General features: G+C 36.5%; 3 protein-coding genes across 3 annotated transcripts in view; 1 reads left to right on the forward strand and 2 right to left on the reverse strand.

Annotated features, from left to right (window-relative positions):
- Positions 1-23,140, forward strand: part of LOC128855596 (proline-rich protein HaeIII subfamily 1) — a 68,114-nt gene that overhangs the window by 36,093 nt on the left and 8,881 nt on the right. The window lies entirely within an intron of this gene.
- LOC128855598 (odorant receptor 67d-like) lies at positions 5,677-7,120 on the reverse strand. The gene is made up of 4 exons (XM_054090627.1): positions 6,360-7,120; positions 6,100-6,289; positions 5,884-6,039; positions 5,677-5,812 (listed from the first exon to the last, which is right to left on the reverse strand). Exons 1-4 carry the CDS (start codon positions 7,118-7,120, stop codon positions 5,759-5,761), a joined length of 1,161 nt encoding a protein of 386 aa, XP_053946602.1. The 3' UTR covers positions 5,677-5,758.
- Positions 17,937-21,343, reverse strand: LOC128855597 (odorant receptor 67d-like). The gene is made up of 4 exons (XM_054090626.1): positions 20,501-21,343; positions 20,223-20,412; positions 18,261-18,416; positions 17,937-18,183 (listed from the first exon to the last, which is right to left on the reverse strand). The coding sequence occupies exons 1-4, from the start codon at positions 21,259-21,261 to the stop codon at positions 18,127-18,129; spliced, it is 1,164 nt and encodes a 387-aa protein (XP_053946601.1). The 5' UTR covers positions 21,262-21,343; the 3' UTR covers positions 17,937-18,126.

The following is a 23,140-nucleotide window of genomic DNA, read 5'->3' on the forward strand; positions in this document are numbered from 1 at the left end:
CTTACGACATGTTAATGGAGTCATTAATACTAACGGTTTAATTAATTGCCAGGCAATTAATTGTGATTGAAAGAAAATTACTTATCAAAGACATAAAAATGCCTACACGTCTAACTACACGCATACATAAGTAGAGAAATATAGTAAATGCACATAACTTTGATGGATTAGAAGCAATCTTCTGCTGGGTGATTTGCATATCCCTGCCCTAAATACAAATTCAAAGGGCCCTCGATTGCCATTTATTGGTTTATGGCATTCACACTCTTGAATGAAACTTTGCTTCAATTTATTTAGCAACTGCGGTAACTGTATACGCATAGCAGTCGAATTAGGAATATATTTACTTCGACTGAAGAATTGGGAAAAATCAGCGAGATAGAAATGAGTAAATAGCTTCATCCATAATTACATACTACGAAATGTATTTTAAAATATAATTTTTATAAATGGAATATATGGATTGCGCCAATACCACCAAGGTTGGGTAGCCATTTTCTGTTTGGTGCAGAACATTTATAAAGGCTGTATTCTGAATTTCCAGTGTCCATTTCACCGAATCGGCAGATGATGGTTTCAGAGAGACAAATTTTCTTTAGCGGGTAGCTCAGCCTACAGTGGCATGCAAAGTAACCAATTTGAGGTTTTAAGTTCACTCTGGTGAGTGAAAGTAGTTTATCAGAAATTCATCAGTTCGGCGTTAAGAATAGTGTCGCTTGCCGCTGACCCATAGAATTTCGCAAGTGTTCAAAAAACTTCTAACTATTTACAATTATTTTAAAACAAGCCCCACTTTAAGAAAACTTTCGTTAACTATTTCTGATAACTTGGCAGTAAAGTTCTTAATTTATTATTGTAAGCTCCCCAGGCGATTTTTCGTATACATATTTCTAAATTTACCTAATATACTTGAGGGGATCTAATGTCGATTTCAAATTCAATGTACTGATGGTCTACTAACGGATTTTCGTTTGAAAGTTGCCATCTTTTAACGTGGTTACAAAACAGGTCAGACGCCAGGGTGATATCCAGAACTTTCTCTCTGTTCATTGGGACAAGGTCGGCTCTGAGCCTAAATTCAACACACTTAGCAACAGGAGCCGTAATCATTATGATTTTGCTCAAAAAAGTTTATTTAATTGTTATTTTGAGATTTTTGGTTTTTAGTTTGGATTTAATTGTAATAATAATAAATATATAATTTAAAAAAATTTCTGCGTTCAAAAAATATAATGTAATCATATACCGGATTATATTGGGTTTTTAAAAAAATACGAACTCATTTTTCGGGTGTTCTTTCTTCGCTCTAAAGTGATCATAATTTTCTGAGTTCTCTTGCTTCTTTGACCAGAAATAATCAATAGATTTTCAATTGAACATTTTTCTTCAGAAATACTTTTTTAGTTAAATTTTTTTCTTCGAAAAAAAAAATTCATTTCTTGAACATTATTAACTCCTTGAGAACTATAAATTAAGTTTTGAATTTTATTATACTTTGTTTTGGTAGAGCCATGTTGAAAAGATTTTTTTCTGCCTAGCAGACCGTTATTCGGCTCTGAACAAATTTGACAGATATGCCGCCGTCATTCGTTTTGTGTTTCACAAAATTTAGCTTTAGCTTAGTGTAATGTAAAACACAGTGAACGTAGAATCCACAGTTCCCCTCAAAAATGTTTTTTTTTCCACCATACCTAATGAGCAAACCTGGTATCTATCATCCTTGGATCGTAACCTCATCTAAACTCACCTCAACTCATCTCAACACACCTCAAGTACAATATACTGTCATAGTGAAACGATTTACAGGTGTGGTCCATATCAGGCCGTTAACCAGCTCTCGGCGAATTTAACAGACACAGCTGAGCGACTGATGTAACTGGGCTCTCAAAGCGGTTTGTTTACGAAAAAACTGAGACTGTGTTGGTGGTATATGAAAAAAAATCAATTCAGTATTCACTTATGTTGCTTTGTTGCCATCTGAACAACGACTGACTGTGTAAATGCGTATGAAATAATCGTGCAAAATTCGGCTGGCGAATCCCTTGTGACGTGGCAGCAGAATTTGGTTATTTTTTTTTTTTTTTTTGGTTTTTCACCAATGCTAATGTCTACGGCCGCCGTAGGCGAATGGGTTGGTGCGTGATTACCATTCAGAATTCACAGAGAGAACGTTGGTTCGAATCACGGTGAAACCAAAATTAATAAAAACATTTTTCTAATAGCGGCCGCCCCTCGGCAGGCAATGGCAAACCTCCGAGTGTATATCTGCCATGAAAAAGCTCCTCATAAAAATATCTGCCGTTCGGAGTCGGCTTGAAACTGTAGGTCCCTCCATTTGTGGAACAACATCAAGACGCACACCACAAATAGGAGGAGGAGCTCGGCCAAACACTCAAAAAGGGTGTACGTGCCAATTATATATACATATATATAAATATAATGTCTACGCCTGGCAAATCAAATGTATCATCTTTTTAAACTCTTTTGTAACTTATTGTATTTCGGAATAACAAATTGCAATTCACAATTTTTTATTTCCGGCGTTGGGTGTTCTCTTCCATATGCATAAAATATCGAGCATTTCTTATATGGAGAAAACTTTTCTAAAACTTTAAACATTTTGAAGATATTAAAAAAAAATTTAAATTAGTAGTTTTTTTTTAATGTCTTCAAAATTTAAAATTTTGAATAAAATTACTTTAAACTACAATTTTTTTTTTAATTTGTTCAAAATTTATTTTTTTTAATTTCTTCAAAATTTTAAATTTTTAATTAAATTAGTTTAAACTACAATTTTTTTTCCTTCAAAATTTAAAAGTTTTAATCAAAATTTTTAGAATTAAAAAAAACAACAACATTTTTTTTTTTAAGTATGCACAAAGTTCAAAAACTAATTTTTATATCTGCGAGAAAAAGCAACACTCAGCGAAGTATTATTTTTTTCCGATCAAAACAAAAAAAGAAAAAAATAATAATAGTAATAATAACCATTAACAAAATAATAAAAATTAAAGAGATGAAAAGCAGTTACATTTTTTAAACAAAAAATCTGTAACTTCAAATATATTATAATATAATATTAAGGGGACCCAGTTTGTTTAGACATGAAAAAATCGATTTTTTGCTTTTCTGATATTTCGAGAGCGTGGTATTTTAAGAATATACTGTGAAATTTTTATGCGGAAATTCCAAATATTATAGCTTCTACAGCCAATTAACTAGGTAGAGAGCGGTCCGCGAGCTCCTGTACCTCAAACTTTAAACTGATTTCTCTCTGATCTCGAAACGTCTTTTTTCGGCATGATGTTGTCAATAAAAGAAAACTATTTAACCGTCACGTCTGAATTTTTAATGTGTTGTTCACAACATCAATGGCTATCTCCCGTACTAGAATCATATTATTATTTCAATTATTTCGTATTTTTTTAATTAAAAAACTGAAAAAAATTTTTAGAGTCTCAAATTCAAAACTGCGCCATTTTGTAAATTTTTTTTTTTTGTTCTAGTACGAGACGTAGCTATAGTCATATTGATTAATAATTTTATTGGTTTTTGTGTGTCAGATAAATAGAAGAGCCAAAATGTATAACAACGTCCAGGTAAAATTTTCTGGGAGGTTCAACTTCAGCGTCATTTTTTAAATTATTAAATTAAAAAAAACATTTCATTTGTGTATGTAAAAGAAGTTAAATAAAATGTCCAAAAATTTAAATATTGTTTTTAGTTTTTTTTTATTGTAAAAAAAAATCCTGAAAATACCCTAAATATTCGAGCTCTAGACCACCGGGACTCCGATTACTTAAAAATCGAAATGTGATTTCTATCAACAATTTTTATAGAGATCCTCAAATGAATGGAATCATCTCGCCGTGCTGAGATTTTGATATCTTCGTTCTTACTTTTGAAGTGAAACTTCTTAGGCACCTATGATCGAGCGAGAATGGAAAGTAAAATTTCAAGGCCATGCAACGTTTTGGGCATTTTCGTTCCGCGAGAGAGAAAAAAGATATAACGTAGAGGAAAAGGAGAGAGACAGAGCTATTCCTTATAGATATATATCTTAGATACACTTTAGGCTATTCACGTCTCCCTTTTTTTGTTTTTTTATCATTTTTGTAGTCGCTAGGCTTAGATTTTGGGCTTGGACGACCTACGCATGAGGCATGAAGTGAATGCGCTGTGTTTTTGTTGTGTTGTAGAACATTTTGAAATGCGTGGTGCTTCGCGTTGAGCTTGCTGCTGCTTTTGCGTCAATCAAGGTATTTGGCTTTTGTAAGTGCAGTATTCGGAATATCGACTGGTGGAAGACAAAAGTACACGGGGCAAGAAGGGAGCGCTGTGCTCGCGCATATATGCATGTCTGTATGTTTGAACGTACATGGATGTAGTTACATATTTAGTTTTTTTTTTTTTAATGGAAATACTTTATTTGCAATCTTTCTCAGAATACAGATATTCTGCAAAAGATATCTAATGACAGCATGGTGCAAAACTACATAGAAAACTATAGAATTTTTTTCTTTTTACAATTCTTATGCATATTATGTTATTAGATTTAATTCGAAAATTGTATAACTTACTTCACGTATAACTTATATTAGTTACATATGAATACAATTATTTTGTAGGAAGTTCAGAGGGCAACTTAAAGTGGGTATATAGACGTACACACCTACATAGGCTTTAGAGCAGAATAGTTATTTTTGTAAATTTTGCCTATTTGTATTCTCTGCAAATGTTGTGAATTTATTTAGCTATATATTCTCTCTCTCTCTCTCTCTCTCTCTCTCTCTCTCATTCTCTTTTGGGTCTCTCCCTCTTTCTTTGTCTGCCGTGAAAGTTTTACTTCTGTTATGTGTACTACGCCACACGCACTTTTTTTGTTAAACCTGTGAATTTCATCTGTAGTATGAAGCGGTTAGCGCAATCGTAGATAACCTTCTCTATGTCCCGAACTAGAATAAAAAAAAAAATTTTGACAAAATGGCGCGGTTTTGAATTTGACACTCTAAAAACCGGATTTTTTCAGTTTTTTAATCAAAAAAATACGAAATAATTGAAATAATAATATGATTCTAGTACGGGCGATAGACATTGATTTTATGAACAACATATACAAATTTCAGACGATTCGGCTAAATAGTTGTTTTGACAACACCAGACCGAAAAAATTAGTTTTGAGATAATTGAGTTTAAAGTTTTGAGAGTGGATAATGCGACTATTGATGCCGCCGCGTGATGAATCTAACTCTACCTGCTAAGCCGGCTGTAGATTCGAAAATACAGAGAATATCCTTACAAAAATTTGACAGTATATTCTTAAAAGCCTATACTTTCGAAATATAAAAACAAAAACAAAAAGAATGTTTTTGAAAATTCTAGACCACTTGGTGTCCCTTAATTCGGACCCTTACTATCAACTAACAGATGGCCTGTTGTTTAAAATTAGACTAGAAATGACCGGAATTAGCGAATGTGAAAGGTGTCGCATGCCATCAAGACAACGCTAGGGCGCACACATCTATAAGAGAGCCTGGATGAGAGGCTCCAATACATAGCACGGACTTGATGCGAAGAGAATACCTCATCTAAATCTTATAACCTTACATTATTATATATTAATTCCATTTCTTAAAAAGGAAAAAAAAAACTTGGCATTATTCTAAGTGCGATTTATTTAGATGATGCGAACGGCTAAAATAACATTGCATAACTACAAAAGGATTTGTGTTGCTCTTCTGTTTATCTAAGTTTGAGGTTATTCACTGAACTGCACCACCATCATAACTAGGCTGTAGATTGAGCGAGTGATCTGGGAAAAATTTCAAAATCATAAGGAATATTTTCTATGTAAATATTTATGCGATTTTTTTCTCACTTCACCTTAAGCGCAGTGTTCACTGACAATGGTTCGACTCCCGCTATGGTTATAATGCGTGGCACTTGAGATTGCAAGAGCATTAAAAGTACAGTCCTCTGGTCACAAACATTTAAGTCATACCAGTTGATATCGTAAATTCCATCGCAAAACTGATCATTCTGTTGCAAATAAAATTTTTAATATTTAGTCTAAGAATTAACTCCAATGTTCATACTCACGCATATTTCAACCCGTGTACCCAAAAAAGAGTACATATACAACCATACAAAGCAGACAAATATGTAGGCATACGCACTAGGCCAATATTTCAGTATAATTATGAGCAACGTACTCAAAATGCCCAAAGTCGTACAGATGATGTGCGCCGAGATGGTCCAAAAGAATATCGAATTGCATTTATCATTAAAGCTAAATAGTAACTCAAATTTTTGGTTACATATTTCTGTTATAGGTGCAACTTTAATAAGAAAAAACTTACTCCAAGTAATATTGATGCCATTCCGCTATACTATTTATTACGGCGGTTACTCGTTTATCCTTCGAGTCCTGTTGCAGCAACTCATGCAGATCACTCACTTTCAATTCGAATATGTCGTAGAAGAAAATTGAGTGCGTTAAGTAGAGGAAAACATACAAGTCGGCCGCATACAATCCAAATGCGGCTATGAAAACACATAAAACATTGTAGGTGATCGTAATAAAGTAGCCTTGATTGGTGTCCAAATCGACATATGGCATCTGGCACATAATAATCAGATGTCTTTCACCCTTGAAGATATACAGAAAAAGCGGTGTGACCAGACTTAGGCAAGACGATGTAAAATATACTAGGGCACCAGCAATCAAAATTTTCTTCATGCTCTTATTCCATTCTTTTAATTTGTTTTCATATTTCTGTCCCAATGATTGGTATTTCTCATAGATCTGCCCAATTTCCACAGCTAATTGTCGATATAGCTCCGGGTACGCCCAAAGCGAACATAGTTTCACAAACCCTTGAGTGGCACAACTGATAGGTGCGAATACATCCAGGAGTATTGTCCAATCCGTGGCAATGTCTTTGTAAATCGTGTACAATGAACATAAGAAATTCCACGCAATGGCAATCACAACGAAAGCAGTTACGTAGTTAAATTTAAAATCTGGGTTTATAACATCAATACCCATAAGGCGAGAGCAGAAGCGAATTATGGTGAGCACCTTATAGTAATTATCAGAAGGACGCTTTTGTGTTTCCATTTTGGAGAAAATTCAGCAATTTGTGGCTATGCGCCCTTCTACAAGTGCTTGTACTACACAATTTGTGATATAAATTTAGAGTGTTTTAAAGTTCTTATTAAATATACCAATATTGAATGTGTAAATGTGTAGGAAGTTCGAGTATTGGCCTTGTTCTCACGCTTGTCAATGGCTATGATATTTCGACGTGGTAATAGAGTCATTTACACTAATAATGGAATTAATTGTTACGAAGAGCTGTGAGTGGTGGCTGAAAGAAAATACCTCAGCAAGGGCATGCAAATAGAAATACGCATACAATAGTGAGTATAACTGCATGCCTGATGGATTTTTTTTATTGTGTTTACATATGTACTAATATATAAGTACTGCTAAGGATTTATTTTATTGCTGTTTGTTTTATAAAATTTTTAACCTTATAAATCGGACTTTTCAACTCTATGAAATGAGTAGAAAAATGCAAATACAGTTTCTGTTAAATTTCAAGCTTTTAATCTAAATCTCTAGAAACATTTTGGGTACGCAGTAATAGGATTTTTTCAAATTTTAATGAAGCGCGTTCAAGTTCTATGCGGCTACAAAATCGCTTCGACTTTTATTATACAAATTTTTCTTTTCTGTAGCCTTTTTGCATTTATTTCACATAGAAATGAGTTTCTTGATGAAGAAAATGTGCAAGACCGTTTGCAAAAAAAAAAAAACACGAAAAAAAAATATAATAATTAACTCCAGGCGCGGTGAGAGCTATCGCAAAAAACAGAAGACAAAATTTAAACCAACGCAATTCTCTAACCACTTAAAACTTCCCTTTTATTATATCAAAATTTCTTATACCAAAAAAAAATTATTAATGCAGTATTGGCCAAAACTAAAGCACCCCCTAATGGCATTTCAAATAACGCTGAATCTCTCAATCAAACATCTTGAAATATGGCATATACATATGTCATGTGTTTCCTTGTTACTTAAGTATTTATAAAATATAATACCAAATATACAGCGTTTTGGTTATACTGAAAAAAAAAATTGAAATGTTCATATTATTTAAAAACTGAATGGTTAAAACTAAAGCACCCCACATTTTTTTTTAACTACGGCTTTGTTTTGTTGTTTTTAAGTTAACCCTCTAGTGCATAGAAAAGATTTTTTATAATAAAATTATGTTTTGTACTAATTAGAGGCCATAAAATATAAATATAATATTATTTTTATTTGTACGACCCGAATTCGCTCTGTGGTCCTGGAAATTAGCACCCCGCCTCTGGACGATCTTATGCAGGTAGCTTAAAAAAAATTACTAAAAATACAATACCACTTAAACAAGTAAACAGAAAACGTTTATTTATAAAAATTTATATTAAGTAATATATAAAATAGTATACAAATTGTTAAGTTTGGTTCAAAGTCTAAGAAGAACGAATATATGTACATATACATTTACTTAGAAATAACTTCCCACCATATCTTCAAAAATGTCCTTTATTCAGCATGAAATTCCTTAAAACATGATTTTTTGACAGACATGCAAAGTGGTATGTTGCATTTTTCGCAATAAACTTGAGTCTCCGATTTACATGGCTTGTTACGACATTGACGTTTACTACTTTTATCGCAGAAATTTGGCCAATGATAGAGACAATCATACCTTATATTGGGTGGTGGTAGGTACAGTAACTTGCTTCCCTTTGGTACTTCTTCGGCTTGTTTTTCTGCAGTAGTGGGGCGACCAAATTTTTTCGTTTCCGATATGAGCAGGAGAGTTTCGGCGATTTCTTCCCGAAATCGTGGAAGCTCGACACGCTGACGTTTTTCACGATTGATACGATAGTATAAAACGTAAGCATTCACTATTGCCAAGTCGATAACATGGTGAAATATACGAGATGGCCATTTACGAGTCTTCATGCGAATTTTGTAGTGACCAATTAGACTGTCCATCAAGTCTACTCCGCCCATGTGCCGGTTGTGTTCTTTGACAATGTTTGGACAGCTTACATATTCATACTGTTTTCTATTGCGGTTATAGCGACGGGACAATGTGTTTCGGTCGCTCGGATTATTCGAGTTAAATGGCTGCACTACGTTGACGCTAAACGAACTGGTTTGCTGTCCTTCCAAACAACAGTAGAAATATCTACTCCAAATGCGGTGGCAACGAAATCCTCCAAATATCCACGAGGAGCTTTTTTCACCACTAGCTGTTCATCGGCAGATAGTTTACAGTTTTTCACACTGTTGGCTCGAAAAGTTCCATGCGAATAAATTCCACGGGAAAGAGAAAGATCAGATACAGAAATGTTGTTTGCTGTTTCTTGTAGAAAGGAATCATTTTGATTGGGGACCACAAAATCTGGGTCATTCACGTCCTTGTCACTATCGAAATCATCGCCTTCAATTTCCTCATCACTGTTTTCGCAAAAGTCCATAAAGTCGTTGAACTCCTCATCTGACATCTTCGACAAGTCGTATTTGCGTTTGCGTCCCCACCGCGACATTTTTCTAGTGATAAAAAATATAAATCAGCATAATATGTGAACTTGAAGTTCAAAATAACTGAACATTTTTTTTGAACGCACTGCATACGGCCTCCTGTAGACGGTTGCAGCGTGAAGCACACAGTGGCACAATGTACATAAAAAAAAAACTTGGAGAGCAATTTATCTCACTCTACACTTCTCAATCTACTTACCAAATATTTTTTTAACTCAATATTCCAATAGGGCACTTCTTAGGAAGTCTCACAAAAACACCTTCTCAAAAAAATACTTTTTTCGGTTATTTGATCACTTCTTTTAATTCCACTTGCAAAATTTTTGTAATATGAGCACATGCAGCTTTTACGATCAAGGGTAAACTGAAGAATATGAATCGTGTAAGCTGCATGACAAACAAAAAAGCACTTTGTGTTTTTAGTTTATTTTTTTTTTTTGCTTTTAAGTGTTGCCCGCCTGTAGGCGGTTATATGCACTAGAGGGTTAATTTCTCTTCCTAACGGTATTTAAAGCTGAGTGTAAGTTCGTTAGAATAATTTGTGCAAAACACGTGCGGATTCAGTAGGACAAAACATTTCATACGGGAAATCAGCAAATATGGCCAGAAATGCGTATTGAAATGAATTTAAAAATAAAATAATAAGTGATTGGCAAAGTGGTTTATCGCGGCACAAAATTAGTGAGAAATATTCAATAAATAGAAGTGTAATATCGCGACTTATAAAAAAATTTGAACAAACGGGTTCTATTTCTGCAATCTATAGTGGAGGAAGGCCACGAAAGACTACACGACAAGACGACTCCACGATTAAAAGATTCTGAACAAATAAAAATTGATTTAAGTTTGCCGGTAAGTTCTAGAACGATCAGAAGACGAGCAGTGGAGGCCGGGCATTTCAGTCGACGACCTGCTAGAAAACCCTTTATTTCCGCCAAAAACAAAAAAGCGAGACTCGAGTTTGCGAAATTACATATTAATTGGACAGTTCAAAAATGGAAAACTGTATTATTCTCTGATGAATCCAAATATAATTTGAAACATTCAGATGGAATAAGGCGAGTAAGAAGGCCAAAGCAACAGCGACTAAATCCGAAGTATTGTATCGGAACTACCAAGTATGGTGGGGGGAACATTTTGGTCTGGGGTTGTTTCTCTGGCCAGGGTAGCGGGCCTATTCATTGAATAAAGGGAATTATGGACCGATTCATGTACACAAACATCCTTAAAGATGTAATGCTACCACACGCTGAGGAGGGAATGCCACAGAGATGGAGGTTCCAGCAGGATAATGATCCGAAGCATACTTCTAGGCACTGTAAAACGTGGTTACAGCAAAATGCTATAGAGGTCTTAAACTGGCCAGCTCAATCTCCCGATCTCAATCCCATTGAGAATTTGTGGGAGATTGTAAATTCGAAAATTAATAGGGAAAATTCCAGCACAAAGGAAGCCCTGTTTGAAGCGGTTAAAGAAGCCTGGTACAACATTTCTCCGGAAATTATTAGTAACCTAATATCTTCTATGCCAAAAAGATGTTCTGAAGTTATCAAAAATAATAGGTTTAGTACAAAATACTGAAGAATAAAAACAATTATTTTCGCTTTTAATGGGGGGTGCTTTAGTTTTGTCCAGACAAGTTTTGAATAATATTAATATTTTTTAATTTAATTTTTAAAATAAGAAATGTTGAAAATTTTTTGTTATGTTTATTAATCAGCAAGACACAACATGTAAAAGTAAGTAATATTCGATGTTGTTTTATTGAGTTATTTGACATTATTTGAAATGCCATTAGGGGGGTGCTTTAGTTTTGGCCAATACTGTATAAAAATTTTCTTTTACTTTTAATTAAATTTTTATTCCATGAAACTTCTATTTTTAAATTTTTCATATAGCTTGAAAGTTTAATTTATATGGCTTTGGTTACATAATGTACACTATTAGGAAATTAAAAATTAATTTAACTCGAAAAACAAAAAAAATCATCCTGCATTCAGCTATACGCGCCACTGTACACACTATATATGGTAAACATAACTGTCTGAAGCTCAAATTCATGTTCTTATGTGTAGTCCAGTACCAGATCAACAATCACATATATAATATTTGTATGTTCACTGCAAATGGTTGTCGAACCTGATAGGCCAGATGGGAAAATGTACACATATACTGTGTAATTTGTATTGGAATCATCTTCAATTCCTAGAGCTCCAAGTTGGATCCTATGCTCCACATCGAATTTCTTCCATTTGGGCCTCTTTTGCCTCAGTCCCTTAATTTCCTTCCAGCTAAGACGCATGACGCGGGTTTCTGACTCCAGCAGTTGTTTCCAGGTGTTCGCTGCTTCTCCTCGCCTGCGACCACCTTGGGGCTTCCAGTCAAACGAGGCCCTTGTTATATCGCTTCTTTTCATCCGCAGTACATTGTCGATCCAGCCCCATTTTCTTTTTCGGACTTCTAGTTGCACTATCTTCGGCTTTGTTTCGGCCTATGCAAAGTTGGCTGCAGATGGTATTTGGTCAGAATATTTTAAGCATTTTACGTAGGCATCTGTTTAGAAACTCTGACTTTAGTTTCATTCGAATTAAATATTCTTATTAAGTTTTGTGCGCCGTGATATGAATGATGCATTCCGAATTGCTTGCAGAGAGCCGAATACTGCGGTTGTCTTCTTTAGTAAGCATTAGATATCTACGCCCGAACCGTCAGTCACCGATATAAAGCTACCCAAGTAGCAGAAATATTGTACCTCTTCAAGTTCAATACCATCAATTGAGAATGTTTGTATATTTTGTGTGTTTATATGCGCATGATTTTGGTTTTTGGTTTACTCAATGTCTAACCGGCTTTCTCAGTTGATACTTGCACTGCCTGGATCTTCGCGGACATATAGTATATAAGTAGTTTTGGGACAGCTGTCTTTACCAGACACTCCCTACCAAACCATTACACGGAGGCTGGATGGTGGCCATGCGGAATTCTTGGAACAACATTTTTTATGTTTTTACAAAATTTAGCATGGATTTCGTCGTCAATAGTGAAAATTTCTCAACTGTAAAAATAATATTTTAATGGCCGTTAACTGCGTGCCACCAAAGAACCTGCTTGTATCAGTCGAGTCTAATTTTCTTCAAGCGCTTTGTCAAAAGAAGGCCAGTTGAGCGATGGAAGGCTTTCATGTGGAGATCATCTCTAATTGTCTTGTCATGGATCTGGTCGATACATTCATTTCCCTGGACATGATTTTCTGCTTTCTAAGGGGATTTCTGCAAATTTTTCCTCGAGCGACTTTTAGGGCTCCACTGGTTCGAAACACGCTAGGGCGACCACTGCTTTTTCTGTCCGTCACTTCAGACGTTTGAGAAAAACGATTGATCGTGCGCTAAATAAACATTCTCGAAATATTAATATTTCTCAGCAATTCGTAAACCTCATTTGCACTTTTATCACACTTTTGTAATGCAATCCCTGCAAAGCGATTTTCCTTAGCTCGCCACTCCATGTTAGCAGCGATGTTTGCCACGAAACTGAGTATAATTTATGAGTAGACAAGACATGCGAACAAAAGCAAAAATAACGGAACTTTTTTCTGCGAATTAGTTCTCGCCATATGTATTGTAAAATTAGTCACAGAATTTATGGCAAGACTAAGTACTTGTTTTACATAATGTAAATAATCCAAAGTAGTATGCACGATATATACAGATTAGGTTAGGTTAGCCTGGCTGGCTGAAAGCCATCACATATTCCTATTGGTCCTTAGTAGTACCAGATGAAGCTTGACCTTTACGTTTCCTTCTAGTAGGCTTTTTTTGATAAACCTGCGTCTTTTGCGAAGCTAAGTAAGCTCTGAAGCTCTAACCCCGAGAGAAATGCGAGCCTCTCATATTCTAGAGTTCCTAAACATTTCATTCAGGACAAGAACATAGCGGGTGTTCTAGAGTTTTCGTCTCTTCATTGAAAACTCTTCAACTATCATTTCTTGTAATTTCCATCTTGTATGCGTGTGCCCGCTTACAAATTGTGGCCTCTTAGTATTTTTTTTGTCGTGACAACTAGTAGGTGCACTCAGACATTCATTAAGTCCATTGTACTACACTTGGATTCCCTTTTAATTTTCTTTAAATCCACCCGATCTCCGAAGAAATTTGAGTAGATCTTGTGGTGCAAAGGAGCCAAGGTGGTCGCTTCTTAACACATCAGTGCCAAAGACCTCAAAATATGATTCGAGCGAAGGCGCAGCAGACACACAGGAAGTGGTCCGCCGTCTCATCCTCCTCTTCACAAGCTAGGCAGTGCACATTGTCTGAGATGCCTACCTTTTTCATGTGCTTTGCCCATAGAAAGTGGCCCGTCATCAGTCCGACCAGCTGTCTACACTCCCGTTCGATTAATGACAGGAGGGTTTGCGACAGTCGATCGGACATAGCTTTTGGCAATCTCAACTACAATTTCTTTTCCTGCAATGCCCTTATGTCCGTGTACCCAATATATGTGTAACCGCCTGCCTGCGGCTAGTCTTTCTATGGCTTCCCTGGTCATAAGAATGTTTTTAGATGAAATTTCAGATGAGTTTATTGCCTTAACGCTTGACTCTCAACGTATATACAATATTTATGTTGGAGTTGCTCGATTTCCTTGCTGTTTCTGCAGCTTTTCCTACCGAACACGATACATACAAATAAAATTGAATCTAATGGCTAAAATCTTTACTAGTGTCCAAAAAGGATTTAGAAAGTTACTGTTCACAAAAAAGAAAATGGTTCGAACTGACCTTGAACTTGAAAATAGCCTCAGCAATTTGTGATCATTTTTATTCCATATGGGTTGACGCATATTTTGCATTTAGCGCCATTTCAGTTATTAAGAACTGTAGACATTTGAAGGTGTTTTATCATTTAGTTAAAGTTCCGTTATATCAAAATGCCGCTGGGTACTTACGTGCTTGTGTACATACTTATATATATTTGTATATAATGGGCGCGTACACCCTTTTTGGGTGTTTGGCCGGGCTCCGCCTTTTATTTGTGGCGTGATTCTGATTCCACAAATGGAGGGACCTACAGTTTCAAGCCGACTCCGAACGGCAGATATTTTTATCAGGAGCTCTTCATGGCAGAAATACACTCGGAGGTTTGCCATTGCCTGCCGAGGGGCGACCGCTATTAGAAAAATGTTTTTTTTTTTTAATTTTGGTGTTTTCGCCGAAATTCGAACCGACGTCCTCTCTGTGAATTCCGAATGGTAGTCGCGCACCAACCCATTCGACTACGGCGGCCGCCAAGCTTTAGCTTTTACTGTCGAAAAAAAGTCATTTCGGGAAGTAAGCCGTCTAATAGGAAAAGTGGTAAAAAGATTGTGCCGTGCGAAATTAAAAAGAAAAGTACGGAGCTATAAATAATAAGCGGGTACAAAACGACGAAGTGGGAAAGGTTGTTCGTTTGGCGCGAAACAGTAACCAGGCTGAATGTGACTTGGTTGTTTCTACGATAAGTTGAGCAAGTAAATTTCAAAGACGCCAACCAAAATATTAACATTGAACGAATTGTTTACTGAAATTTACTGACTAAGAAATGGATATAAAATTTATTAAAACACACATAGTATTAGAGTCCTTACCTAGACATTTGTAAATTGTATAGCCTATATGTAGAGATATCGATATCATCGGTCTTAACGCGCTGTTAGTTCTGCCTTCTCCAAACTGGATAAAGAGGCAAAGCGAACGGGTTTGGTGGTAAACGAGGACAAAACGAAGTACCTCCTGTCATCAAACAAACAGTCGGTGCACTCGCCTATCGACATCCACGTCACTGTTGACAGTTATAATTTCGAGTTTGATAGAAATTAAAATCAAAAAAGCAACTTACTTATACAACCCTGTGCATTATTATGAATTGATAGAAACGGGGGATAGAAAGGAAACAGCCATTTTTGGTAACGAATCTCGCGGCCAGATTTTATTTAGACGAAGTCACTAGAAGAATCAATAACAAAAAGAGTAAAAAATATCGCGCGCGAATCTGTCTCTTGGTTGAAAATTCAATGGACCAAATAAAAGATAAGGTAGTATGTGTTTATTACCACACGTCCCTCCAGTTTATCATGAACATTCTTAAAAACTAGAAAAAAAAGATAAAAATGATCATGAATTATTTCACTAAAGTTATTGTTTCAAATCATCACTCATAGTTCTTTATTGCATTAAGTCAATTATAGGACATTCAATTAATTTGGAAAATGGTCTAAGTCAATTACAGGGTGAATGATATGAAGTGTTACTTATTCAAAACACCATAACTTTTTTGTGTGAAATTAGTTTTTATTGATTTCAAAGGCAAAATTGTTCAAAAATGATTACAATTTTAACATATAGGGTTATTCAATAGGTGCGCTTCAACTTTTTTCCGATAGGGAGGGCGAACGACGCAATATTTTTTATTTTTCGCTTCTCATTTGTAAACTTCATTAGTATACATTTCATCATGGAACGCTACACACTTGAGCAACGATTGCAAATCGTGCAAATTTTTTATGAAAATAATCGTTCTGTTGCTGCTACTTTAAGAGCATTACGACCATTTTACGGTCCATTTAACAAGCCATCCCGTTTTGGGGTTATGTGAAGTCATTGGTCTACAGTAACAAGTCGGCGACGATTTGTGAGCTCAGAGCCGGAATTTCGGCCGATTTATGCAAAAGAGTGGTCGAAAATTGGGTTCAACGATTGGACTTCGTAAAACGTGCACGCGGTGGACATGCAAAAGAAATCGAATTTCATACTTCATAATAAAAAAAAAATTAGTTAAAAAAGTCAAACCGTTTGTGTTTTATTCAAAAAGTTCAAAAGTTGAAGCGCTCTTACTGAAAATCCCTATATATTCACTTTAGCTCGATATGACCACCTTTTGCCTTGACTATAGCCTTCAAATGGTCAAATGACCCATTCTCGTATAATCGCTTTTTTTGGCGCATCCATACTGGCATATTTTTTAGTCCTCACCTTGCTCTCCGAAATGGACCAGATGGAATAGTCCATCGGATTTGCGTCTGGCGAATTCGAAAGCCATTGTGTGGACGAAATGAAGTGTGGAACTTGATTTTTTAACCATTTTTGGTTCACACGAGCTTTATGAGACGGTGCCGAGTCCTGTTGGAACGTCCATGGTCTACGACCGAAATGTTTGCATGTCCACGGCTCTAAAGCAGCTTCTAAAACACTTTTCCTATAATAAGTCGCATTAACTTTGACACCAGGCTCGATAAAAACGATTGGAGAGCGTCCGTTAGCGGTCATTGCGGCCCAAACCATTACTTGCGATGAGAAATTGCTTCGAGTGGCCATACGTAGGCTCAAATTCTCGTATGAGCGTTCGGTCAAGTAAACACGAACGTTTTGAGTGTTTATGAACTGCTCAATGGGGAAATTTGTTTCATCAGAAAACACAATGTTAGGAAATTCGCCACGTTCGTGCACGCGCAACAAATCCGTTGCTCTTTCGCACCGAACTTTTTTTTGCTGGGGTGAAAGATCGTGTGCTTTTTGGAACTTATAAACCTTGAGCTTGAGCTCATTTTTCAGTATGCGTCGAATGCTGTCTTGCGATATTTTCAGTTCTTTGGACATTTTTCTTCCACTTCGACGTGGATTTCGTTCAAGTCGAGCCTTCACTTTCCGAACCATTTTTGGCGTTGTTGTGGTTTTTTTTGGTCCACCTCCATAGCGTTTTGCAATGCTACCAGTATCATTGTAACATTTTATAGTGCGATACACAAACATTTTATTCACTTTGAGGTGACTGAGCTCATGAACAATGGCTGGTTGTGATTTTCCAGCCAAAAATAACGCAATCACACTTTTACTTTTGAATTCCATCACAGAAAAAAAAAAAAATTCAACAAAACTGATACCCAAATGCTTTTGATGACTTATAAACAATATATTGAACTGTCATTAGAACAATTTTGACGTTGATGTTGAACGTTGATGATTTACAGATACAAGCAGTGTGAAGTTGGTAACACTGCATATCGTTCACCGTGTAGAGCTTTAAAAACAACATTTTAGAATTCGTAAAAAATTTCATGTTGATAATACATTCTTATTAATGAAGCCTTTGATAATTATGGGCACATATGGGAAACCATTAAGAGTGCAACGCACATTTGAATTTTTAATTTTTTTAATATTTTACTATGAAAATTCAGCTCTGAAAATATTTTTGTGATGAACTTCTACTCGCCACAAGCAGCATGTGGCTTCTTTTCGTGTTTTTCGATTATATGTTTTTGATTTCATTATTATTATTTTTATTTTTTTCTATTTTTATTTTTACTATTATCGTTTACTTAACTTACGTACAATAATTTAAAAGCTTAATAAAATACAAAAGAGCAGCACTTCAAGGTCATAAGCTCGCCAAGGTTGAATGCCAATATAATACGAATTTTGTACTTGTAAAGCGCGACTTCTGCTTCATACATTTGTTTCTGTTACTCATCGGAAATAGTTTTTATTTATTTTGAAAACGCAATACCATCATAACCAAACTGTAAATCGTGCGTGTTATCTGCAAAATAAATTGAAAAAAAAAATCAATTATTTGCACATAAATTTCTTCAGTTTGAAATTTTCATTTTCTCGCACCTTAAGCGCAGTGCTCACCGATAGCGGCTCAACTCCCGCGATGGTTATATTTCGTGGCGCCTGCGATTGCATTAACATCAAGCGAATGGTGTTCTGATTGCGCACATCCAAGCCATACCAGTTAATATCGTAGATGCCTCTACAAAACTGATCATTCTATGGGGAAATACATACAAACACAACCATCGGTCAGTCCATAAGTTCGTGCGTTTTTCAAAGCGGTTTTAAAATTAATAAAAAAGATGTTTAAAGTATTTATTAATCAATAATATATTTTCCTTCATTATTGACAATGTCTTCCCAAAGTTTAGGCAAATGTTTTAATTCCCTGCTCAAAAAATTGTTTGTCCTTGGATCCAAAATATGCTTCGATATCCCTTTTTATAAATAGCTTCTTTTGAGGAGTAGTTCTTGTTCTTGTTACTCATATGGGATTGAAGTCCACGGAAAAGGTGATAATCACAAGGTGCAATATCCGGAGAGTGTGGTGGATGCGGCATTAGCTCCCATCCGAGCTCGTTCAGCTTGCCTAATGTTTGCCTTGCGATATGACGTGTTGCGTTGTCGTGGTGAAACAAAACTTTGCGTCTATTCACTAAAGACGGTCGATTTTTGTTAAGTGCCTCATTCAGGTTTGATAGCTGATGGGAATAATAATCAGCAGTTATCGTCTGGTTTGGTTCCAGAAGTTCATAACAAACAATACTGGCCATATCCCACCAAATAGACAGGAGAATGCACATCTTCTTGGGGAGAAGGCCATCTCTAGGGGTCGGTTCTGGTGTTTCATCTTAATCTAACCATTGCGTTTGCGAACAGGATTATTGTGAAGGACCCATTTTTCATCACCAGTAATGATACGGTTCAAAAAGCTTTCGCTTTCAAGCCGTTGCAGCAGCTGAGAACACACATTCACTCTCTGCTGAAGGTTGGCGACGGAAAGTCTATGCGGAATCCATTTTCCCAGCTTTGAAACTTTTCCCAACTGAACCAGGTGCCTGTGAACTGTTCCATGCGATGGATTTAACCTCTGAGCTATCATATCGACTGTCAAATTTGGCTCAGCTTCCACGAGTTCAAGAAAGGCGTCGGAGTTAAAGACTGCAGAACGACCAATGCGTGGAATTTTGAAAACCACTTTTGCGCAGTCCTTACACTCACGGTATCCTCTCCGTGAACAGTGTTTATTTCTGCAGCACCAGTTGCTGCATTTTTACCACTTTTATAAAAAAATATACAAAATATGCCTCTTATACGCGTTCGAAGATTTTATTTTATATTTTAACAAAACGTGCTTCTATTTTTGAATAAAATCATTTGTTGAATGCACAATTTATCAAAGAAAATGTGTATGAATAATTCCGTTATATTCCGCGAATAATTTTTTGTACGTAAAAATCGTACAAAAGTGAAATTATGTATGGATAAAATACGCACGAACTTATGGATTAGGGCGGGTCGATTTAAAAATCGCTCTTTGCTCTGTGAAAATCGTATTCTAGGGATCAAAATAAGAAACTTTGCCGAAGGAACCATACCTCTAAAAAGAATTCTGATGTCCCCCAATTTGGGTCGAACGAAAAATCCCACTTTGACCCATTTAGAGTGCTCCAATCGAGTCCAAATGTATGACCGACCCCCACTAACTTTGCACGGCCGATCCACCCATGCCATTGGCATACCCCCTGGAACTCCCATGGGGGGTTCCCCATACAATCGTTTCAAAATATCACCATTTTTGGCCTTTACATGAGAAGAGAAACTAAAAAGTTCGACCCAAATGTCCCCCAATTTCAATCAGAATTCGTTTTAGAGGTATAGTTCCTTCGGCAAAGTTTTTTATTTTGATCCCTAGAATATGATTTTCACAGAGCAATGGGCGATTTTTTTGCCTCCCCACAAATCGACCCGGCCTATAGTGCATGGAATTAATTTAAACCAATTTCTCGAGGCCATACTTACACAAATTTCCACACGCGTGCCCAATATACAATACATGTACAACCAAAGAAAGCACACAAATAAGTAGACATAAGCGCCAGGCCAATCCTTCAGCATGATTATGAGCAAAGTGCTCAGAATGCCCAAAGTTGTGCAGATGATGTGCGCCGAGATGGTCCAAAAGAATATCAAATTGCAATTATCATTGAATCTGGGGGGGATATTAAATTTAAAAAGAAGTATAGAGATTAATTAAGTTAAGCAGGAATTTACTGTTAAGTAGATATAAAAATACTCACGCCAAATAATACTGATGCCATTCCACAATATCATCAACCATTTTGGTTATGCGTTTATCCTTTCCATTCTGTTGCATCACTTCGTGGAGATCGCTGACTTTTAATGTGAATATATCATTGAAGAAGATTGAGTGCGTTAAAAAGAGTAGCAAATATAAATCGCCAGCATACAGGCCAAAGGCTGCTATTAGCACACAAGCGGTATTAAAGGCATTGTTCACCATATAGCCATGCGATGTGGTCACATCGAATCCGGGCACTTGGCACAGCAATATAAGATGTCGTTCGCCCTTAAATATGTACAGGACAAGTGGCGTGCATAAAATTAGCAAAGACGTTAGTGAGTATACTATGCCGCAGACTATTAGTATCTTTTTCATGCTCCTATTCCATTCCAACAGTTTCAGCTCGTATTTCTTGCCCATCACTTCATATTTCTCATAAATATCGAGTAGTTCCAAAGAGAGTTGCCGATATAGTTTAGGATACATTAAAGCCGAAACAAATTTCACCAATCCCTGCGTGGTACAGCTTACCGGCGAGAACACATCCAGCAACACTGTCCAATCCGTGGCAACGTATTTGCTAATCATATGCACCGAAAAAAGATAGTAAGCGACAATGAATCCCATAACAATGAATGTTTTCGAATTGATTTTAAAATCCTTGGAGACTATATCGGCGCCAATTAGTCGAGAGGAGAAACAAATAACCGAAAGTATTTTATGATAAATTTCGGAAGGACGGTGTTTCGTTTGCATTTTAGAAAAATAAAACAAAGTGCAGCAGCGGTACGAATATTTGCTCCGTTTTATTATCTATGGTATTATTACACCTGCGTTTGGCAAAACTGAGACATCACTGTAAATGTGAAAAATAAAAAAAATAAAAAAAATGCAAGGTTTGGCCATGCTCCCACGCTTGTCTACACACTTCCGCGTTTTTGACACGCTAATAGACTTATTAGCACTTCGTAATTAATCACATTGAGAATACAATAATTGCTTGGACTAATGCACTAATCGTTTGCAATTAAGAAGGATGCTAGGGTAGTTTGAAAAGTGATAAGTGCGGGCCGAACTCCGCACGCTATTTCCGTGTGTTGCCTTTTTATGTGCGTGTGCGTGCCAATCCAACTGCATCTAAACGGTCTTTCGAAAGTGACGCCTCCATGTCAGTAGTGAATAATTCCTAAATGGTACCTATTTTACGTCATCCTTGGCATTTCTCAAGTAAACAGATAGAACAACCCGTTAAAACTATTGAAACTTATTACGAAAATGGTTGATTTTTAAGAACAACACATCACAAAATTCGCGATGACTGGAATTCATCATCATCATCATCGGTTCCTGTTTCTCCCTCAGTAAAGCTCCTCCATCTTAATTTTTTTGCAAGAAGCTTGATTTCATTCCAAGTTTTTCCTTCCACGTTAAAACGAAATCAAGCTTGAGCGTCCTTCTGGACGTTTCAACTTCCTTCGGGACAGTTCTCCTCCAAGATATTTTGGACGTCCCACCTTGCGAGCACCATGTGGATTTCAATCCAGTGCTTGGCGATAGATTTCATTTGCGTTCTTGCGAAGTGTATGCGAAATCCACCTCCACTTACTATCATGTGAGCTACCGGCTGGATTTTGCAGCTCACGTATAGATCGTCGTTACTTATGTTGTTGGGCCACCAGATCTTCAATATCCTGCGTAAACATCTGTTCACACAGTTTTGCATTTAGTTTTCGAACGACCTGTGGCTTGTGTCCCCATTTTTTACGGAACATGAATTTCCAGGAGTAGAAAGCTTTACTTGCCTTCTTTACCCGATTTTCAATGTGTAGCTTCCAATGGAGCTTGGAGTCAAGTATCACTCGAAGATTGCCTAACTTCCGATGAGAGCGGGAGAACGTGGTTGTTTAATTTGGAAAGTCGAAAGGTTGGAGATTTATATTTTCTGGTAAATAGCACCAGCTCCGTTTTGTCAGGGTTGACTCGGAAGCCGCAAGTGGCAGCCCAGCGACTGAGTGCAGCCAGTGGCCTTTCCAAAATCTCAGCTATGATTGAGGGAAACGGTCCCTTAACCCACCTTAACCCCACCCTTTTTTTTGTTTTAAAACAACATCAAGGCGAGTCTTTTGAAAAACTCTTTAGTGGACACATAAGAACTTGGTTTTTACGCGATTTGCTTTTCCATCGTTAGCGCTTCAGGAACGTCTGTGCAGAACAATTTTAATCATGAAATGGTTCCTAGAATGTGTAGTAATTGTAAAATTTTATTTTAACAATTACTCTTCGAATATCTTGACACAACCTGCGCACATTTCATTCCCAACGGAGTTGTAAAGTTGTAAATAAAAAAAATTGACGGTTTTGCTGCACTGAAAATCCACGCATTGTGCATGAACCACCTTGTTTGCCATGGTTTGTGTGCTGTGAATATTGACGGGTGTCATTTTTTTTCGATAACAAAACTTTTGTAACCATACATTGAAAAAAATCAGTTGATGGATCACAGATTCCTGGAGGATGACACAACATGCCATATGGCATAGCAGAATGAAATTACTCAAGACAATGTTCCCTCGGCGGCTGGTCTTCGAAAACGGCGATTTTCTTGCTTCCTTGTCTCATTTGACTGTGCGGTACT

Source organism: Anastrepha ludens, chromosome 2 (genome assembly GCF_028408465.1).
Source record: "Anastrepha ludens isolate Willacy chromosome 2, idAnaLude1.1, whole genome shotgun sequence".
Classification (NCBI taxonomy): Eukaryota; Metazoa; Arthropoda; class Insecta; order Diptera; family Tephritidae; genus Anastrepha; species Anastrepha ludens.